At 46.3% G+C, this 18,033-nt stretch overlaps 2 protein-coding genes across 2 annotated transcripts; both read right to left on the bottom strand.

The window, feature by feature from the left end:
• Nucleotides 1–414: 414 nt before the first annotated feature.
• On the bottom strand, nucleotides 415–3,153 carry LOC146571678 (uncharacterized). Its single transcript, XM_085280947.1, has 5 exons — nucleotides 2,975–3,153; nucleotides 2,549–2,640; nucleotides 1,976–2,170; nucleotides 1,811–1,887; nucleotides 415–1,554 (listed from the first exon to the last, which is right to left on the bottom strand). Exons 1-5 carry the CDS (start codon nucleotides 3,123–3,125, stop codon nucleotides 915–917), a joined length of 1,155 nt encoding a protein of 384 aa, XP_085137073.1. The 5' UTR covers nucleotides 3,126–3,153; the 3' UTR covers nucleotides 415–914.
• A 1,750-nt stretch (nucleotides 3,154–4,903) lies between these two features.
• On the bottom strand, nucleotides 4,904–6,598 carry rxfp3.3b (relaxin family peptide receptor 3.3b). Its single transcript, XM_085280948.1, has one exon. It carries the CDS (start codon nucleotides 6,459–6,461, stop codon nucleotides 5,304–5,306), a length of 1,158 nt encoding a protein of 385 aa, XP_085137074.1. The 5' UTR covers nucleotides 6,462–6,598; the 3' UTR covers nucleotides 4,904–5,303.
• Between the last annotated feature and the right edge of the window lie 11,435 nt (nucleotides 6,599–18,033).

Here is an 18,033-nt window from a genome sequence, read left to right as displayed (position 1 = left end):
CCAGTACAAGTAACTTATGGAAAATGACCTGCAGCTGAGGCCACTACAGTTGCATTTCTTCCTTCTCAGCTGACAATACTTGATTACAGAACTGGTACTTGAGTGCTGATAGTTGAGTTTCAGTTATTGATAATTCAAATTCATTGCAAATGTTTAATGTTAATAATACTGTTTAATTATATTACTATATTACTATTCAGATTCAACAAAACTATTTATCAAAATTATAAAGTAAATCACTAAATCGTTTTAAAACCACAAGTGACATTGAGCTTTTGGAACATCAAAAATACCATTTGTCATTTTCTACAGTTCAGTTGTGTTATTGTCTAAATGTATATCAGTATGCTAGGCATGGAGTTTTAAATACTTACCATGTAAATAAGTTCTGCACAAATCCAACGTTTTAATGTGTGTTTTTAAAAATTAAATTGATGCCATTGCTTAAATAACAGTTTATTGATGTCACATAAAAGTAACATGTAACAACAAAAGAATTCATGAAATATATTGAAAATAAAACATCAGTTATTTTGTTCCAGCCAGCCTGAAGGATCTGTTTTTCTTTTTGCTATGTTTTCACTGTTCATTTTTTCAAACACAGGTATCTTGGCATATATATGTAAAAAAAGAAATAGTCTGCCTTTTCTCTGATTGCATTGTGCACATCTGTATCCATGTATATTCTTTGCACTAGGTAGTCCTCTTGTGCCCACACAACAAAGTCACACCACTGCATCCCACTGATGAGCAGTTGTCCTTGCACTTGCCAGTAATATGCGTGGCTCTTTTTTAGTTTAGGGGTACCACGTTCCATCTGCACATATTTGCAGTCAATAAAGTTTTGTACATTGGGACATTTGAATTCGACGAAGCCAAACTGGGGGTATTCATTGGGGTCAAAAACAACACCATCAGGAGATGCAGCAAGCAATGGGGTGAATGACCAGACCACAGGGTGAGTAGTTAACATTCATTAGCCTACTATACTCTGCTGCTATTGCAGGCTCCATCTCAGTTCCTCTCCTCATGTCTGCTGTCTGCCTTGTTCCCTTCAATATACGCTCTGCTAGTGACTCGGCCGAGCTCTGGCCTCTGACGTGACACACCTCCCGAAACCTAGAGGCAGTCACTCTGGGCCTGCGGAGCTGATGCCACTCAGACGAAGAGCTTTGCTCACGTGTAGCTTCCTCTATTTTGTGAGCCATTTCCAGAGTTACAGACAAGCTTTTCAGATGCAGAAGCTCTTCTTCTGAGCACACAAACACACAATCTGATGGCAAGATGTCATACCCCTCCAGAGGCAAGTGCGGTGTTGGTGGTGCATCGCGGTGTAGTGTGATGTACCGGGTTGTCAAAACCGGCTGCTGATATGACAGAACACTGCCCTCCTGCACCAGCCCAAAGGCACTTTCCACAAGGGGCTTGTCAGGTCTCATGTTCATTGTGGTCACAAGTGGCCTGTCCTCAATATTAAATTTTGCATATGCCTCCGTTATTCTGAACAAGCAGGGATCTGGTAACGGACCCACCATGCCTCTGTAGAAGCCACTCCTAAAGAAAACATCAATGACAATAATGTAAGGAAGAAGGTTGTTATACTGAACAACAACTAAACTAAAAACTAAAAGGTGTAAAACAGTGGTGCATAAGTTAGAGACTGGGATGTATATGTACATGACTGAGTTAGCCGTCTTCAGAAAGTGTAATGTTGTATGTAAATTAATACCTATTCTGACACATGTATGTATGAAAAAAATAGCAACATACATTTGTAACACGTGAAACCAAATTTTACAAATGTAATTACCGTACTCCAGTCTGCGCCATCCTATTTGGTACTGGCTCAGTGAAGATCATGGAGTTGATGGGTCCTGGCTTCACACCCTAACAGAAGACACATTTACTATGGATGGTGTTGCTGTTCATATGTAAACATGGACTAATTCAACAACTTTAACCTCATTTAAATTACCACTGTCCGTGGCTTGTGCCATTGCTGTTCAGATTCCGTGCAGCTATGCACAGGGGGGACAACCGGCACTCTGAGTTGTGAGTAGTGTGCTGTTTGGAAGAGCAGTGCCACTGTGTGATTGCACATAACAGCGCCTGCCACACAGGAGCACTGACTGTGTGTCAGTATCACCGGCGACGAATCCAGAAGCTTAATCTAAGAAGAAAGAACGAAAATTAAAAATGTAACATCTTCATGGAAGAGCCGAACAGGAACATAGTTCAGTGTTATGGTTACGCACCCTCCTGAATGCTTAGTGTTTCCTTCTCTCCCTATTAAAACAACTTAACCATGCTTGATAACTGTAATAACTTAGATTGTGTATATTTGCAGTATTAACTTGTTGTCAAATGTTTCTGATCACCCAAACACACGTTGATTTAACTATCTGACTAGTCAAATTAGGAGTGATAAAGCAGGGAGACAAGGAAAACATTCAAGTTGATGGGCCTTTAGGAATGAACTTAACTAATGCTTAAATGAACTGAACCCCACTGAACGGGGATTAACAACTTTACACAGCTTCCTGCCTACACTTAGTCTGTGTGGTGCCTCACTCTTCCTCATCGACCTGTAGCACAGGGCTCTCACACCGACCTCCCCTGACAACCTGTCTTTATTGGACACTGAATAAAGATACAAGTACCATTAGCATTATTTCTGTATTACTCATTTCAGCATGTCTTAAACATATATATTTTACACTTAGCAAGAGTAGCATTAGGTAGTTAACTACCTCCATAGTTAGCCAACTACCTAACGCTAATATAACAGTGTCTAACTACAAAAGTGACATTAGTTAAGAAAACCTCAACTATAGTTTAGGACGACATAAAACACCGTTTAAGAAAACATGTAATGTAGAGAACTGACATCAAATGAAGGACATAGCGGAGTAACGTAGTGTTTGCATTTGACGTTAGCTAGCGTTTCTTTGTCGGTTAATTTACGTTTTCTTACCTTCGTAGTTGTGTATATAAGATGCAGCATATAACTTAAATCCTTTATCTAATTTGCTGGCGGGGGTAGTCGTCACTCTGCAAATCCGATGAACATCGGTGATGTTCAATTTTGGGAGCTCTTGTAGGCAGCGAGTGTAGAACGTCGCCATGGTTTTACCGCACCGGAAGCACTGGGGCAGGACTACATAGAACGCGGAAGTGTTAGTGCAAGTAGTCCATTCTGGCTTTGATGCGACACACAGTATGACAGATCCCAGTAGCTCAGTGCTCTCCCTACAGCTGCCTTTATAAGGCAGAGTCATGATTTATGAGCTGGATCGTCATGAATCTGAAAATTCGTAACACAGTGTGAGTTCACACAGTAAAACAGGCCTTTAGGAAGCTTCAGATGTGTTTCATACCGCAGGCTTGGTGATCACTTTTCATTTAAAATCAAATGAACATCAAGTGGCAGTGTTAAAATAAAAAATACTGATCTGATACCAGCGTTGGTATTAGTGCTATAGATACTTGGATCGATCCGCTCACCTCGCTGCTCTGAAGAGAAACTCTGTTCAAATCTGAGATATGAGCTCAAAAGTCACAGCAGTCGTTTCTTCGGGTTCTGTTCACAGCTTTAGTTCATCTGGAAGGTTTTAAACATCTTTTAAAGGAAGTGACAGAAAGCATCTTTGAAGGACAGGTGTGTGTGGACATGAGCAGAAATCTACCTGAAACACATCTGAGTGGGTAAAGTCCAGGAGCGATCATTCAAACACGTTTAAACTAAAGATCCACAGTTAGCCCCATATCTGAAACCAGGCGGTGTGTGTGTGTGTGTGTGTGTGTGTGTGTGTGTGTGTGTGTGTGTGTGTGTGTGTGTGTGTGTGTGTGTGTGTGTGTGTGTGTGTGTGTGTGTGCAGTAAAGTCTGAGAGCTTCACTGTATTAGAGTTCAGACATCGGGGGTTAAATGCTTGAAACAAAGTGTGGGACTCAGCCCGGCTTTAGAAACACTCGTGTTTTGATCGGCAACATCAATGATCCCAAGCAGACGCCTCACGTTTGATTCTGAAGCTTTCACATGCTTACTGCTTCTCCGGGAAGAGAAGAGTTCACTAACAACAGGTTAAATGAGGCAGCTGAGGTTATCAGTAACACTGAGCATCATCTCAGTGAGCAGAGGGGCCGAGACAGCAAAGAGCCCAACACGAGCAAATGTTACATTGTAAACAAGCACATTTGGACTTCAGGTCACACGCGTCATTTTTATGGTCAATTATAATGAAAATTATTTATTTGAGACTCATGTGTATATGTGAATTTGATTTTCCATATTTACGACCCGATCTTTCTCTGCTGGCTGTGATCTACACGGTTAAATTCATGTCACGTCTGTGCCTTTCTTGTGTATGTTACCTGAAATTAAGCTCCAGATTTTAATGTGATGCGCTTCAGTAAGATTTCTGCTCAGGTCCAAAACCTTCCGCGCATTCACAGCGAACGAGGACTTCTAGGACCGGACGGAGCGAAAACACGGACAGAGAACATGATCCCCGGTTCGGCAGAAAATCTGACGCTTCTAAACTCAGGATCCAGTACCTCCCAGCTCCCGTGGGTTCTGAGAGGAAAACATCCTGAGTACTTTTCCGTGTGGAGAGCAGAGGCTGTGCGCGCTGATGGATCCAGACATCAGGTTTTAATTACTGCTGCCGTCACCGGCAAAGGAAACTATCCACACTATAAAACATATGCGGGGTCACAGAAAGTCCACAGCGCGGTCGTTTATCAGCGTTTCCGACGTTTCCCTGGTTCCTCTCCATGAACACTGCCGAGATGGAGAGAGAGGAACTGCAAGCGCGCGCCTGTGAGTCATGTGAGCGAGCAAGCAGTCAGTGGACCGGACCCCTCCCCTGCCTGTCCGCGGTCACCAAACAGCAACGACACTGATGCCAACACTAATACTTTTATTCTGAAACATGTTTTTAAGGTTTCTTTAGATTTTTTTTTTACATTCATGTAGTTACAGAACACACAGCAGCCACGAGCGCCAAAAACACTCCACAGAAGAACGCGTGAAGCAGCAGAAGCAGCATGACCCTCACCCGACAACCCCCAGCATCAAGTCTGCACAGAGAACTGATCCTGAACACGTCTCAGGACAGAGATGGTTCTGTGCGCTTTTACGCGCCGCCGCGTATTTACGCACGGCCCCGCTCTCTGTCCACGCCACAGCTTCAGACTGTGAGCGTTTATAAATCCCTTTGATGCAAAGTCACAAAAGTCCGGAGCCGCCCGTCGAGCAAAACACGTCACGTCCTCTGCAGCCCGGCGCGGTCCATCCATCTCTTCACCTGCGCATCGCGTCCGTGGCGCACTGGTCCGTGAGCACCGACAGGCGGCAGTTCTCCGTCTCCACGTTGTTCAGCGGGATGGCCACCTGCGTGTCATCCGGCTCCGCCCTTACCGTCCCCGAGAACGGCCGCAGGTGGCACGTGCTCGGCCCCGAGGGAGAGGAGATCCTCCAGAAGAGGTCCTTCATTTTCTTCCGGAACTCCCGGCGCATGAGGCAGTACAGCACCGGGTTCAGGCAGCTGTTGGTGTGCGCGAGGCACACGGTCACCGGGTGCACGTATGTATGCACCATGTAGAAGGTCTTGTCCCAGTTGACCACGTTGAACTTTACCAGCACGCCCCAGAAGGTGATGGCGTGGTTCGGCATCCAGCACACGAAGAACGACAGGACCACGATGGTGACGGACCGCGTGACCCTGGACCTGCGCTTCACCTGGTTGTTGTTCATGCTGCGCAGACGCACGAAGCGCAACAGCAGCAGGTAGCACGCGCTGACGATGAGCATGGGGAACACAAAGGCCACGAGGATCTTCTGCAGGTGGTGCAGCGCGAGCCACGCCTGGCCATCCGGGAAGGCGAGCAGGCACAGGCGCTCGCCGGCAACGCTCTTCACCGTGGAGAAGATCGCCGTGGGCAGGGACGCGAGCGCCGCGGACAGCCATAGCGCGGCGATAACCCACCGCACCGGGCACACACGCCGCCGGGTCCGGTCCTTCAGCGCCGAGGCCACCGACCAGTAGCGCGTGACACTCATAGCCGTGAGGAAAAAGACGCTCGCGTACATGTTCATGACGGTGACTGTCAGCACTATCTTACACATGGCGCTGCCGAACGGCCAGCTGAAGTCCAGCGCAGTGTCCACGGCCCAGAACGGCAGCGTGAGCACGAACTGGAAGTCCGTGACGGCCAGGTTGAGGATGAACAGGTTGATGCTGGAGCGCTTCTTCCGGCCGCCGCGCGCCTTCATCAGGAAGAAGACGAGCAAGTTTCCCAACAGCCCCGCGGCGCACACCAGCGAGTACACTGCCGAGATGAGAATGCGCAGCGCCGGGGAGCCGTCCGCGGGCACGTCGATGTCGTCCAGGCTGCTGAAACGGCTCGTGCCCGCCGAGGAGCGGTTCCACGCGGCGCTCTGGTTCCACGGCTCCGCCATGCCGCCTGTGAGCGTCACGTCCCGCGCGAGGGCACAAGACGGGGTGCCGGCGCGGCGAGCTGCCCGGAGCTCCTCGTGCGCATGGTCCCGACGGCCGCCGAGGGTAGACTGGCGGGCCGAGGGTAGACTGGCGGGCCGTGTGCGCGCAACGCGCTTTAAATGCTGCTGGTGCCCGCGGAGGCGGTTCCTGATATTTATGAGAGAGAGAGAGAGAGAGAGAGAGAGAGAGAGAGAGAGAGAGAGAGAGAGAGAGAGAGAGAGAGAGACGCGCTCAGTGTTTTTTAGCTTCCTCCCAAACAAAAACAACAACTAAAAAAAACAAACAAACTGATGCGCTGTTAGCTGTCAGCAGGTGCACGAGGCTCACGGTGGGGTGACACACACACACACACACACACACACACACAATTGGCAGTATATTATTTTCATCGTCCTGAGTTATTAGTTCTTATTCTGAATGCGTTATGACAGTAAAACCTCGAGAAGAAAATCACTTTAAACTCCTGCTACAGCAGCCAATGAGTTATTTTTGTTTCAAGCTAAGATGAGGCAAAGTTTCACGGAGGTTAAAAAGCTCAGTGAGAGGAAAAAACGTCCATCCAGTCTCCGAGCAGAGACACTGACTTCCTCTCCAGCGCGTCTTCTAGGACGAACATGAAACGCGCAGCTGTCGCCGTCTCTGAGCCGACACTTCTTATGAATCAGATTTAATTCATTAAAGCAGCAGAGCAGCCCAGACCATCACAGCACCACCGCCGCGGCTGCTGCTGGACGCTCTCTTTATGAAACGCTGTTCGTCTGATGCAGATGTGACGAGACTCAAACGGCCTGCAGGTCTTTGCTGTTGGCTGGTCGGTCCTGGGAAGGTTGAGCACATGTTTTCTGTCTCTGTAACCTTTCAGACGGACCGACGTGGTTCCTCCGCTGGTTCTTTAGACAGCTTAGTGTTGGCGTGAAGTCAGTCCTGATGATTTATGACGAACCAGAGAAAGTTTTCCAGACACTCATCCCAGTAACATCTTCATAAATGTCACATTTTCTGCCTTTCAGCATTTCATTTCAAGTCAGATAATTTCAGATAATTTACAAATGACTGCATTCTGTTCTAATTTAAAATTTCAGCTTCCAAACTTTGTCGGCAGAGTTGTACAAACTCGAAATTCATTCATTATTCAGCCTGAATGGATTTGAATAATTATTTGAAACGTTGTTGTTTAAGACGAAGGAGGCGCGTGTTCGATGTGTACATTTTTGCGTAAATTTGTGTTACTGAAATGACTCGATGCCACCCTATCTGTCCATGTGCTCTGCGCTCCAAGTCCTTCCAAACCTGCCCGTTACGGGTCCGATGGTTACTGTAACGGGATGATGCAGGACGTGCTCAGCAGCCAATAAAAGCTGCCATAAATAAACCACTTCCTGGCTTACATGCGGTTAAGTGGCTTACTTACCTGACACATGTTCATCAGTTAATGAATCCACGCATAGATAAGATGAGGGTCCAGCGAGCCAGCTGGCACACAGCAACATTTTCCCATCATGCTCCTGTGATCCAGCTGCTCGGTGCCAGCAGGCTTCATCGATTTCACCCCAGATTGTGGGAGCTTTGCTTCCCCCCCACACACAGGAGGATTTAACAGCCCGGCATGAACACTCAGAGGAACGTCACCAGCTCTGCTGCTAGGGATGGGTACTGATAAGATTTTCATGATTCCGATTCCAGTTTCGATTCTGTTTAACGATTCGATTATTTTTAAAAAGGAGAACACTAAGGTTGATTAGCTTAGGACTTTGTTTTATATCTTCTCTTTGAACAAGACAGACATTTAGGAGTAACATGGCCTTACAAACCCAACAGTGAGATCTTAAGAGATCCAGCCTACGGCTCTTCAATGGGTGTCACAGGATCCCCAGGAAAAAAATGTAAATGTAAAATAATAAAATAAATATTCTTCTGTAGCAATAACAAAGTATAACATCAATTATTCTGTAGCAATTACACAAGAATATCCAGTAATGTCCCTGCCTACAATTAAACACACTTACTGAAAATCATCTGCTGTGGCAAACGGGTGCATTACATGTACACATGATCGTTTCGTTATTCACATTAGCCCGGTGTTCTGGCAAACAGTCCTACTGTACGTAGTTTATGCACATTTCATGTTTCTGTGCGGAAGCATCCAGGCACCAGTTCAGGAGGTTCGTCTCCTCGGGGAGGGTCTGACACAGCCGAGGATGACGTTTATCCGACCGCACAGCCTGGAAGTTTGCAAGTAAGTAAGTATGCATGAACACTGGACCTGCTTCAGTTTACTGTGAAATATGAGCTCTGTAGCTCCCTTTATAGAAGGGGCGGAGCTTCGTGTTTTTCACGAGAAAGTTTATGGAATAACAGAGTCCATTCAGAAGCTTCTTCAGCAGCAATAAGCTGCGGTGATCTGAGGAGCTTGGAAAGAAAAGTGTCCGGACTAAAGGCCACTCACAGCCTGGGTGAGTGGAAATCACATGATAGGGTGGGGCTAGGCTTCAGAGTGGGTTCACCTGAAACCTTGGCTGATTGTGACCCACTTGGGGGGGACACTCCCACAGCGTTTTAATCTGGGACCCTCCACCACCGGCTGCACACCTCTGACAACTGAAGAAGCTTCTCGGATGAAACGTTTTCAAGGAAACTTAAAGAAGTCCGGACGCTTTCCTTTCCAAGCTCCTTCCTACAATGACGTGGATGACTGAGAGCCTTCACAGGCCACAGTGATGCTTCGGTTTCTCACCTCACTGTGGAGAAGTTTTAGCTAGACGGCCTCATGTGACTTCAGCTCTTTCATGCAGTTATTCAAAAGCTGTTTTCTTGTATATGCACGTTTTATTATAGCCCGTAACACTGCCACCTGTTGGTCAGTCATGGAAGTTCAATTCATTTTACTCAAAACGAAGCTATTCCTTAAATGTTTTCATAGCTTCGATCCAGGAAACAGTTGCAGGTAGAAAAACATACTGGTCTCAAGTAACATTTGGGATATTTATTTATATGTAATGGGAAATATGTGCATTTAACAACATGTCCAAACTGTGATTCGTACCCTGACTCTAACTTTGATTCACACTTAAATATCAGGCTTATCAAGATCAGTTGATATCTGTTAGAATGTAATTAACTATTTTTTATATCATCTCCTTAAAGTGAATAGGTCAAAATTTCACATAATGTTTTATAAAGTCTGTGATGTAGTTTGACCCCCCCCCCCCCCCCCCCCCGCAAAGAAAAATCCAAACAAAAACAACCGAGTTGTCCTTTTTCCTCAAACTGTTTTTTTTTTGTCACAGCTGCCAATTAAATCTCCTCAGATTGGCTTCCTGGTGTTTTGGAGAGCATATGAAAATGTTCAAATTAAAAATCAGTAATTAGGGATTTGTGCATTTGGATCATTGACTCTGGATTATTAGAGCAGCTCTTCACCCGATGAACCCTGTGTCCCCGTTTTAATGAGGTATCAGCGTGTTCCGCTTGCTTCGCTGCCCACTCGTCTGCTGAACAGGAAGAGTTTAACACTGACACACAAAGCGTGTTCAGTGGGTGTCAGACGCCTCCTGTCCCGCTCTTCAACCTCTGGAATAAATACTGACTCAGGCTGATTTTGCAGTAGGACACGAGGAGATTTCCTCTCAGTCCTTATGTGGAGAACAATCTGGTTGCTTTGTCTTGAGCCCTTTTATAAACAACGAATTTCCACATTTATGGTGGAAGTTCCACTTTCGTTTGTTTTCCTTACAATAGAAACCTGTACATGACCTCACAACAGCTTTGGGATGAACTAGAACAAGGTTTACAGAGAGCCTTCCCAAAGGTGAGGTAGCATGTGATGAGTAAATCATCTTGGGGGCGGGGCTTATGTCCTGACCCAGCAGCTTTTCTACAGTCCGTTCAGCACAACCACATTTGTAGCATGCTTAGCCTTCTTCAAACACCCAGTACAACTACCTGCATGTAGTGCAGGTAAGGGACATCTCTAAACCTGGGTTCTGCTCTGCCTGCAGGCACTCGGCGCCGGCTCCTTTAAATGAGGGTTAATAAAACACCTCTTATCCCGAAAGACGCCCAAGGCGCAGTTGAAGACTCTGATCCGGGATAAGTGCAACTTTAACGGTCGCTGGCGGGAAGATCAGGCCACTAAAGCAACAAAGGGATGCGATGCTGGACACTGAACAAACAGAGGTTTTAAAAGGCGATCTGCTGCGTCAGGAGGGAATCTAACCGGACGTATTTCAGCTCATTAGTCTGCTGCTGAATTACAAATGAGGAAGGGAGTGTTTTTAAAGCCTGCAGCCTGTGTTGGAGTTTTAAAGTGTCTTCTTATGGCTGTTGACTTTTATTTAGTCTGCTATGGAGCTCCTGTGCTAATAGAAAGGACACTCCCCCTCAGAACAATGCAATTTACAGAGCACACTCTCAGTTTCTTGGCTGCCTGGTTGTTTGGTGCTGCGGAGTGAGGGCAAGAATGCTGCAAATGCAACAGAGAAAGTGGGTTTCTGAACACGTGAGCAAAAACAAGCCTTTAGCATGAACACATGTCACGCTCATTTAAACAGCCTTTGTCTTTAGTTTATATTCCCATCATCTCAAACTGCTGGTTGTAATCAGTTTTCTGGCATTTTCAGTTACCGGAGGCTAAATTCTGAGGAAATTTATTCAGAGATCGACGTGCACAGGGTCAGTGTGGCTCTGCAAGAGCAGCCGAATAAAGAAACCATTCTGTCCACGAAGTCTCATAAAAGACTAATACGGGGTACGTTAGAGGTAATAAAACCAAAGTGAAGTGAAATCAATTGTATGCAAAAGCTTGAGATTTTTTTATATCAAAGTAAGAACTTCTGCAGACGGAGACCCTTGAAGCAAGTTTTATTTCTTAAAGCTTGTGTGAAAGTTTGATCCATCAGAATTGTTTTTTTCTGGATCCAACAAGCATTTGTCAAAATGGGAAGTTACTGACAGCAGGGCCCAAAGTCTCTGCTTCATCAGAAATGCACAGCTTGGACTTTGAGGGCCACTTTAAACAGTTCCCGTTGTTCAAATTTGGAGTCATGAACTTCATTTCACAGTGACAGCGGAGCCATTAAGCCTGCTCTGTGTCAGACTTGTTTATGTCACGAGTGAACTCTCCTGATGATCAGGCTGTTGATGATGATTATGCATACTCATTGCCTTGATTTTTCTGGGGTGCAATACCCACTGAAACATTTCATATTTTATTAACAATTTGTGGTAAATTAACGTTTTTAATTTTGCTTACACACAAAAGAAATGCAACTAAAATCAAATTATGATTTTTCTTATATTTCTGGTACAACACTTAATAGAAACACTGTGTGAGGAGGAAGGAGAGACAGGTAAGCGGAAGTGACGGACAAGGTAAGCGACTCATGTTGTAACTGACGTCAGACGCCGGAGATTTTGGCGGAAAATTAAAGTAAATGGTAGTTTAGATCTGAACAAATTCATTTAAGCTTCAATTTTACCAAATACACTTATCAATTGTCTCATAACTAACAATATTTGTCTAAATAATCTCCAACACCCTGGAGAACAACGGGGAGAGTTTAGAGACTCTCCAAGATTACATTGATCAGTGCTTTCAGGATCTCGTGATGAAGAAGACCCCGTGTGCATCTTCCCCGGCCAAATCTGAGACGCCGTCGTCGAAAAGACAACGCCCGGCAGATTCCCCCGGCACAACATCGCCAGCCGGCAAAGATATTGCTGACATACTGGAGTCAATCGACAAGCGATTGTCCAGTTTCGACGCAAGGCTGTCCTTGGTGGAGATTCTTCACCGAGAATTTAAATGCTTGCGAGAATCCCTGGAGTTCAGCCAGCAGCAGGTGGAAACGCTCGCTGCTGAAAATGCCACGCTAAGGGAGTCGGTGAAATGTCTCACAGAAAATGTTACCCAGCTCAATAGAGAAAATAAAAAAATAAAAGAAACAGTTATCGATCTACAAGCTCGTAGCATGCGTGATAATCTGGTATTTTCTGGTATTCCAGAAGCCGCTGGAGAGGACGCGGAGACCACGGTAAAAAGCTTCATCAAAACCCACCTGAAGCTGCCGGAGGACACTGTGAAGTGTCTGTCTTCAGGAACTCTCTCTGCAGGAGGGGGAGATACAGGAGAGATGGAGGAAGATCTCAGCCTGGGCGTCTATTGTCTCATGTAGTCTGGAAGATGAGTGGATGGTGGGGTGGGTGCAGTTTCCTCTGTGGTGGGGTTGGGTGGACTGTCCCGGGCTCTGTGGGGCCGGGAGGCGCTGCTGCACTGGGCCCCGGTCTGGATGGGCCTGGGCCCCCTTTCCCTGGCGGGTCGCGGAGTATGGGGGTGCCTACTGGGGTCAGCGGGGGAGCTGGCCCCAGGGAGGAGTCACTTGCTCCTCCCTTCCTTCCCTCCCCATCTCCAGCTGCCTCCCTCCTCCCGCTCCACCACAACCACCCACACATGCAGGACCTTGGAGTAGGGGTATGTCACCAGGGTGCAGAGGAGGCTACCCCCCCCCCCCCCCCCCTTCTGGCTGCCTCTGCCTCAATTTTATCCCACAACTTAGACATTCACATTATTCACACTCTCATTACACATACATATAGGATCTTGGGGGTGGGCACGATACACGGAGTCCAAAGTACCATCAGGGTGTACACCCCACCCCTGGCATCGTTGCCCACCTCTCAATGTTAAATACACTTAGACATTGAGGGCTATCATTAGGGACTATGCGCTTACCTGCTGCTCTCTGGCAGGTAGCTCCAAGCCCTCCTGGGTTTTAATTGCACCTTAGAACAAACATGCATCAACACTACAATGAGCGGGTGGAGGGAGGTTTGGAGTCTTCTCTCACCCCCATTCTCTGCGACCTGCTGGAGCGGGGGGGCTAGGAGGAGGAGTTGGCCGTCCGACTGCGGTCTGGAGTGTGGAGCCTTCCTGCTGCTGCGGAGTCGGGGTGGTCTGCCTCCCCCCACCGCAGGGAAAAGGGAAACACCACCTGGGTCTGGGTGCAGTTCCCCCCTCCAGGGGCAAGGGTACCTAGACCCGGTTTGTAGAGTACGCTTGGGGAGTGTGATTGTGTGTACAGCGTCTCTTTATGTCTGTCTCCACGTTGGTTGAGTGTGGAGTAAGTGCATATGAGAGCATGAGGGTGGGAATGGATGTTTGTATCTGTGTGTGCCTGTATGTCTGTGTCTATATGTCAGGTTGGGTGTCAGGCGCCACCTCTCTGGGGACATCTCAGGCCCTCCAAGGTTTGGAGGCCTATCTCCCCCTACCACCACTCCCCCTCCCAGTGGCGGACCCCCTCAGACATCGGTGCGTTGGTGGTTCTTTGTGTCCGGGGATGGGCGTCCAGGTACACACCGGCTCACTCCTTGGCGGCCGCTTGTCGGGGCCTGGAGCCTGGGGCTCGCTCGGGCCACTTCGGAGGTGGGGTGCCCCCGGCCTCTCGGCCTGGGGCTCGGTCACTCAGGCGCAGCTGGGGGCCGGCGGAGCTCACGGGCGCTTCCCTGCAACTCCCCCTGGCTTCTGCTCCGCGGCTGCTGAGTGAGCCCTCATTTGGGACTCTCCTCAGCTCTTACTGGGACAGTGGCGCGGCTGCCCCTCTGTTGGTCTTCCTTGGTCTCTTGTGTTCTGGGGGCCTCTGGATGTCTGGAGTTTTGATCTCCTCCATACCTGCTTCATACCCTGGAGGACGGGGCTGTGGCCCCCCCACACTCCCTAGCAGATCGTTACATGAAGGAACCTTTAAAAAAAACAAGCGCGTCCATGCTCACAGGTGTACACACGGGTGATCACACCCACAAACTGCACCCTTTTTGGCTCCTACCTCAAAGCACACTGTGTTCTGTTGATCTTATGTGCTGCACAATAATGTTTAATATTTAGTATTTACTGCCATATTCCCATATATCATTGTGATGTTGTTTATTGTATTGCTCTCGTTTTCTTCTGCTTGTTTTTTTTCCCTTTCTCAACAGGTGATTGATATATGCATTTTTTTTCTCTGCTTATTCTGTTGGTTTTTGTTTTTTGCCCTTCTCCCCCGTCCCTCTTCTCAGCTGTTTTTCTTTTCCTCTCTTTCCCCCAGTCAAGTCTGTCCCGTATCTAGCAAGTGAAAATAATAAATAAAATAAACAATAAAAGGTGAATCAAATGGACCATTATGGCAAGGCTGGGATGGTCAATTTGGTAAAGTAAATCCATTGGGCATCTTTCTTCACCTTTAGAAAATAATTCTGATGGCAAAAGAGCCAAACGGGACAGGAAAAAAACCCCCAAAACACTATGTATGTAGGTATGATTCAAACAGAATAATTAACAACAAATCCTGTAAATGAGTTAAAATCAGCCCAACTTTTATTTGCAAATGCAAAAAGTCTATCAGCCAACATACTGGACACTGTTCTGCTGAACAACAAACAAATATATTTCCACAGCAGCTTCTGAGATTCTTCACCAACACTTGGCCTCGTCCTGTGATATAGTCAATTGTTCTATCTGCATTTTTTTGTCCTACTCAACTGTCATCCTCTCTATCCAAATTTGAACTTCCTACAATAATTCAGCCATCTTCCATAATTACTAAGTTAAAGTCATTGTGTAAACTTGATCCACTAATCTTACTAAACTCTCACTCCCCTCTCTTGGTCCACTGATTGCCAATACATTCCTCTCTTATATCTGGTTCTGTTCCATCTTCTCTTAAAACTGCAATAATAACCCCAATACTGAAAAAGAATGTTTAGATTGGAAGGTTGTGAACCAATTTCAGGACAATTTCACATCTGCCTTTCTTAGCCAAAGTTCTGGAAAAAATAGTGGCTGCACAGGTTCATCATCATCATCATCATCTCACTGGAAATAACCTGTATGGACAGTTTTAGTTCAGCTTCCGTTTATTTCACGGTACAGAAACAACTCTAGTAAAAATCACTAATGATCCTCTGCTTGCAGCTGATTCTCCTTGACCTCACAGCTGCTCCCACCGCATCCTTCTCCACAGATAAGCATCTATTGGCATCAGTGGTACAGCACTCGCCTTGTTTACCTCTTATCTCCCAGGCCGCTTACAGTTTGTTCAGTTACTTGTACTGTTATTTTTAATCTCTCTCTCTCTCTCACACACACACACACACACACGAGTATTTATTCCCATATGGAAAAGATTTATATAAATCTTATAAAGTTTTTATCCGTCTTGTGTGAAACTTGTATGAAAAGCAAACAAGAGTGAAAACAGATATAAGACCCCTTGAAAAATTATATAAATGAAACTTGTATGTTTTGGATACTTACTAAAACAATATATGAAAGTGATGAGAAAGTGGCCACTTTCATGAGTAGATCATAGAAGCCTTATATGATTCACTATATGAAGTAGGCCACATCTGACGAAAGTCTTTTATAAGTTTTTTTCCATATGGGTTGTCTCTAGAGTAAACTACACATTTGTTTTGCATTCAAACACAGGAGCTGGCATGCTGTAATATCTTAAGGATGGCTTGTTTCCAGTCCAGGAATTACTGCCTGAATGACTGTCATGGATTTTTGTGATCCAAAAGTAAGTGCAGAAGAAAGTCTTTAACTTCCCTTGAGTGGACGTGGGTTGGAGATGCAATGAGCTTGAACCTGCAGGTGACCATCTTCACTGAACTCCTGGTGTCCTCCAAGCAAACGATTTCCTTTCCACAACATATTTCTTCTGGATTTGCTACAGAACAGACCTCAAGTTAGACAATCGAGCTGCATTATCGCACTATTACCAAAACAATACTGTAAATTTGATATAAACAATTATACCATCCATTTTCTCCCACTTATCTGCAGCTGGGTCGTGGAGGCTGCCAGCCTGAGCAGAAAACCTCAGACCTCGCTCTTCTAGCTTATCCAGGGGAATTCCAGTGTGTCCTGGTCCTGGGACATGCCCGCAACACCTCATCCAGGAGGCATCCTTCCGAGATGCCCGAACCAGCTCATCTGGCTCCTTTCGATGTGGACGAGTAGCAGTTCTACTCTGAGCCCCTCTTGAATGACTTCACCATGATGGACTGGTACAGCGGCTCATCACTGCAGCTCCAGTCCCAATCCATCCGTCGATCTCTCATTCCCCTCTTGCTCACTTGTGAACAAGACCTTCCTCAACGTAGGGCAGCAACTCATAACTTTTGGTCATTTCCAGCCAGCGTACTGGGACCCACAAACAAAACCAACAGCTGGTAAGGTAAAGATTAGTAATAGTTTCTTTTATTAGGCCCCAGTTGGGGACTGGTACTGGTCTGAACCCATTACTACTGACTATTAAAACTCAAAACCCATTCTTCAGCAGACCAAGCATCCTTTTATTTCATCATAGGAGTCGATCAGACAGGAACAGACAGTGGGTACAATAAAGGTCAAACTGCACCATGTGTCAACTTCAAACCACAAACCGAGGCCACTCCCACTTTCATTACACCTGAACAAATGCTCAAATTACCTAATGACCCTTTACTAAAGTACCTGAGTATTACCTCACCAGAAGAAACAGACAAGAATACTTGGCTGGATCGACAGCTTACACAGCCAGATCTAATAATATGTCCGAGTGTGTGGCCCGCTCCACAGCACACTGTTCACTGTGCCTACCGCATTGGTGTGGCTGTAGCTCAGGAGGTAGAGCAGGTCACCTACTGATAACTGGAAGGTTGGTGGTTCGATCATTGGCTCCTCCAGTCTGCATGTCAAGTATCCTTGGGCAAGACCTCAAGTTGCTCTCCGATGTATTTATCGGAGTATGAATGTGTGTGAATGTTCTTAGAAAGCACTAAGTATAGAGAAAGTGCTTGCGAGAATGGGTGTGAAGGTGGCATGTTGTATACAGTGCTTTGAGTACTCCGGGAGAGTAGAAAAGCGCTATATAAGAATCTTATCATTTTCCACGATGACAGGCCAGGCTTCGACTGCATTTTGCAGCTCCAGATGAAACTGAGCACTGAACAGAATTTCACTCGTCTCGGACGGCAGCCTGTCTGGCATGCTCTCTGCTTTTTAAAGCTACTTCACTCTTTTTTGTTCCTTTTATTTATTCTTTGTTTTCCACTACTTAGTTCATACTTCTTGCACAGTCAAGTAATCTTTTATTCACTTGGAAACGCAGTTCTCCTAAAACTACAACTCCTCTGTGATGACTGCGACGCCATTCTGCTCCTTTGGCTACAGCTGCTGGGACTCAGATGGCATAGCCGCGCTGGCGTTCAGCACGTCATCCCCACGATGATCAAGAGGAACTACCACGGCTGCAGAGCCGGGAAAGCAGGATGACTGGAGAGGAAAAGATTTCGTCCTGCTCTCCTGTCAGTAGTGACTGGTAACGTCAGATTGCTGGTGAATAAGATGGACGAGCTTGCGACGCCAACAAGGACATGAAACGCTGCATAAAAAAAGTTCCTGGACCAGGTGTGTGAGAGCAGACTGGGACCCCGGATGTGTGCAATACACACATTGAACTGTTAGCAGTGAGTCTTGAACTGTATTATTTACTGCGAGAGGTTCCCCTT

This window comes from Mchenga conophoros, linkage group LG7 (genome assembly GCF_057382185.1).
Source record: "Mchenga conophoros isolate Kocher_MC1m ecotype Shallow Benthic linkage group LG7, M_conophoros_male_GT1.1, whole genome shotgun sequence".
Classification (NCBI taxonomy): domain Eukaryota; kingdom Metazoa; phylum Chordata; class Actinopteri; order Cichliformes; family Cichlidae; genus Mchenga; species Mchenga conophoros.
This window is presented reverse-complemented; position numbering and strand designations above follow the sequence as displayed.

Bases quoted from the DNA above. Each gene is read 5' to 3' on its own strand.
- LOC146571678 (XM_085280947.1), bottom strand. From the start codon at position 3,125: ATGGCGACGTTCTACACTCGCTGCCTACAAGAGCTCCCAAAATTGAAC. The intron at 2,171-2,548 runs GTAGGCAGGAAG...CTTTCTTCTTAG, and splicing joins AGGCACCACACAGACTAAGT to ATTAAGCTTCTGGATTCGTC. The intron at 1,555-1,810 runs GTAATTACATTT...TGTTTTCTTTAG, and splicing joins ATGGCGCAGACTGGAGTACG to GAGTGGCTTCTACAGAGGCA.
- rxfp3.3b (XM_085280948.1), bottom strand. From the start codon at position 6,461: ATGGCGGAGCCGTGGAACCAGAGCGCCGCGTGGAACCGCTCCTCGGCG.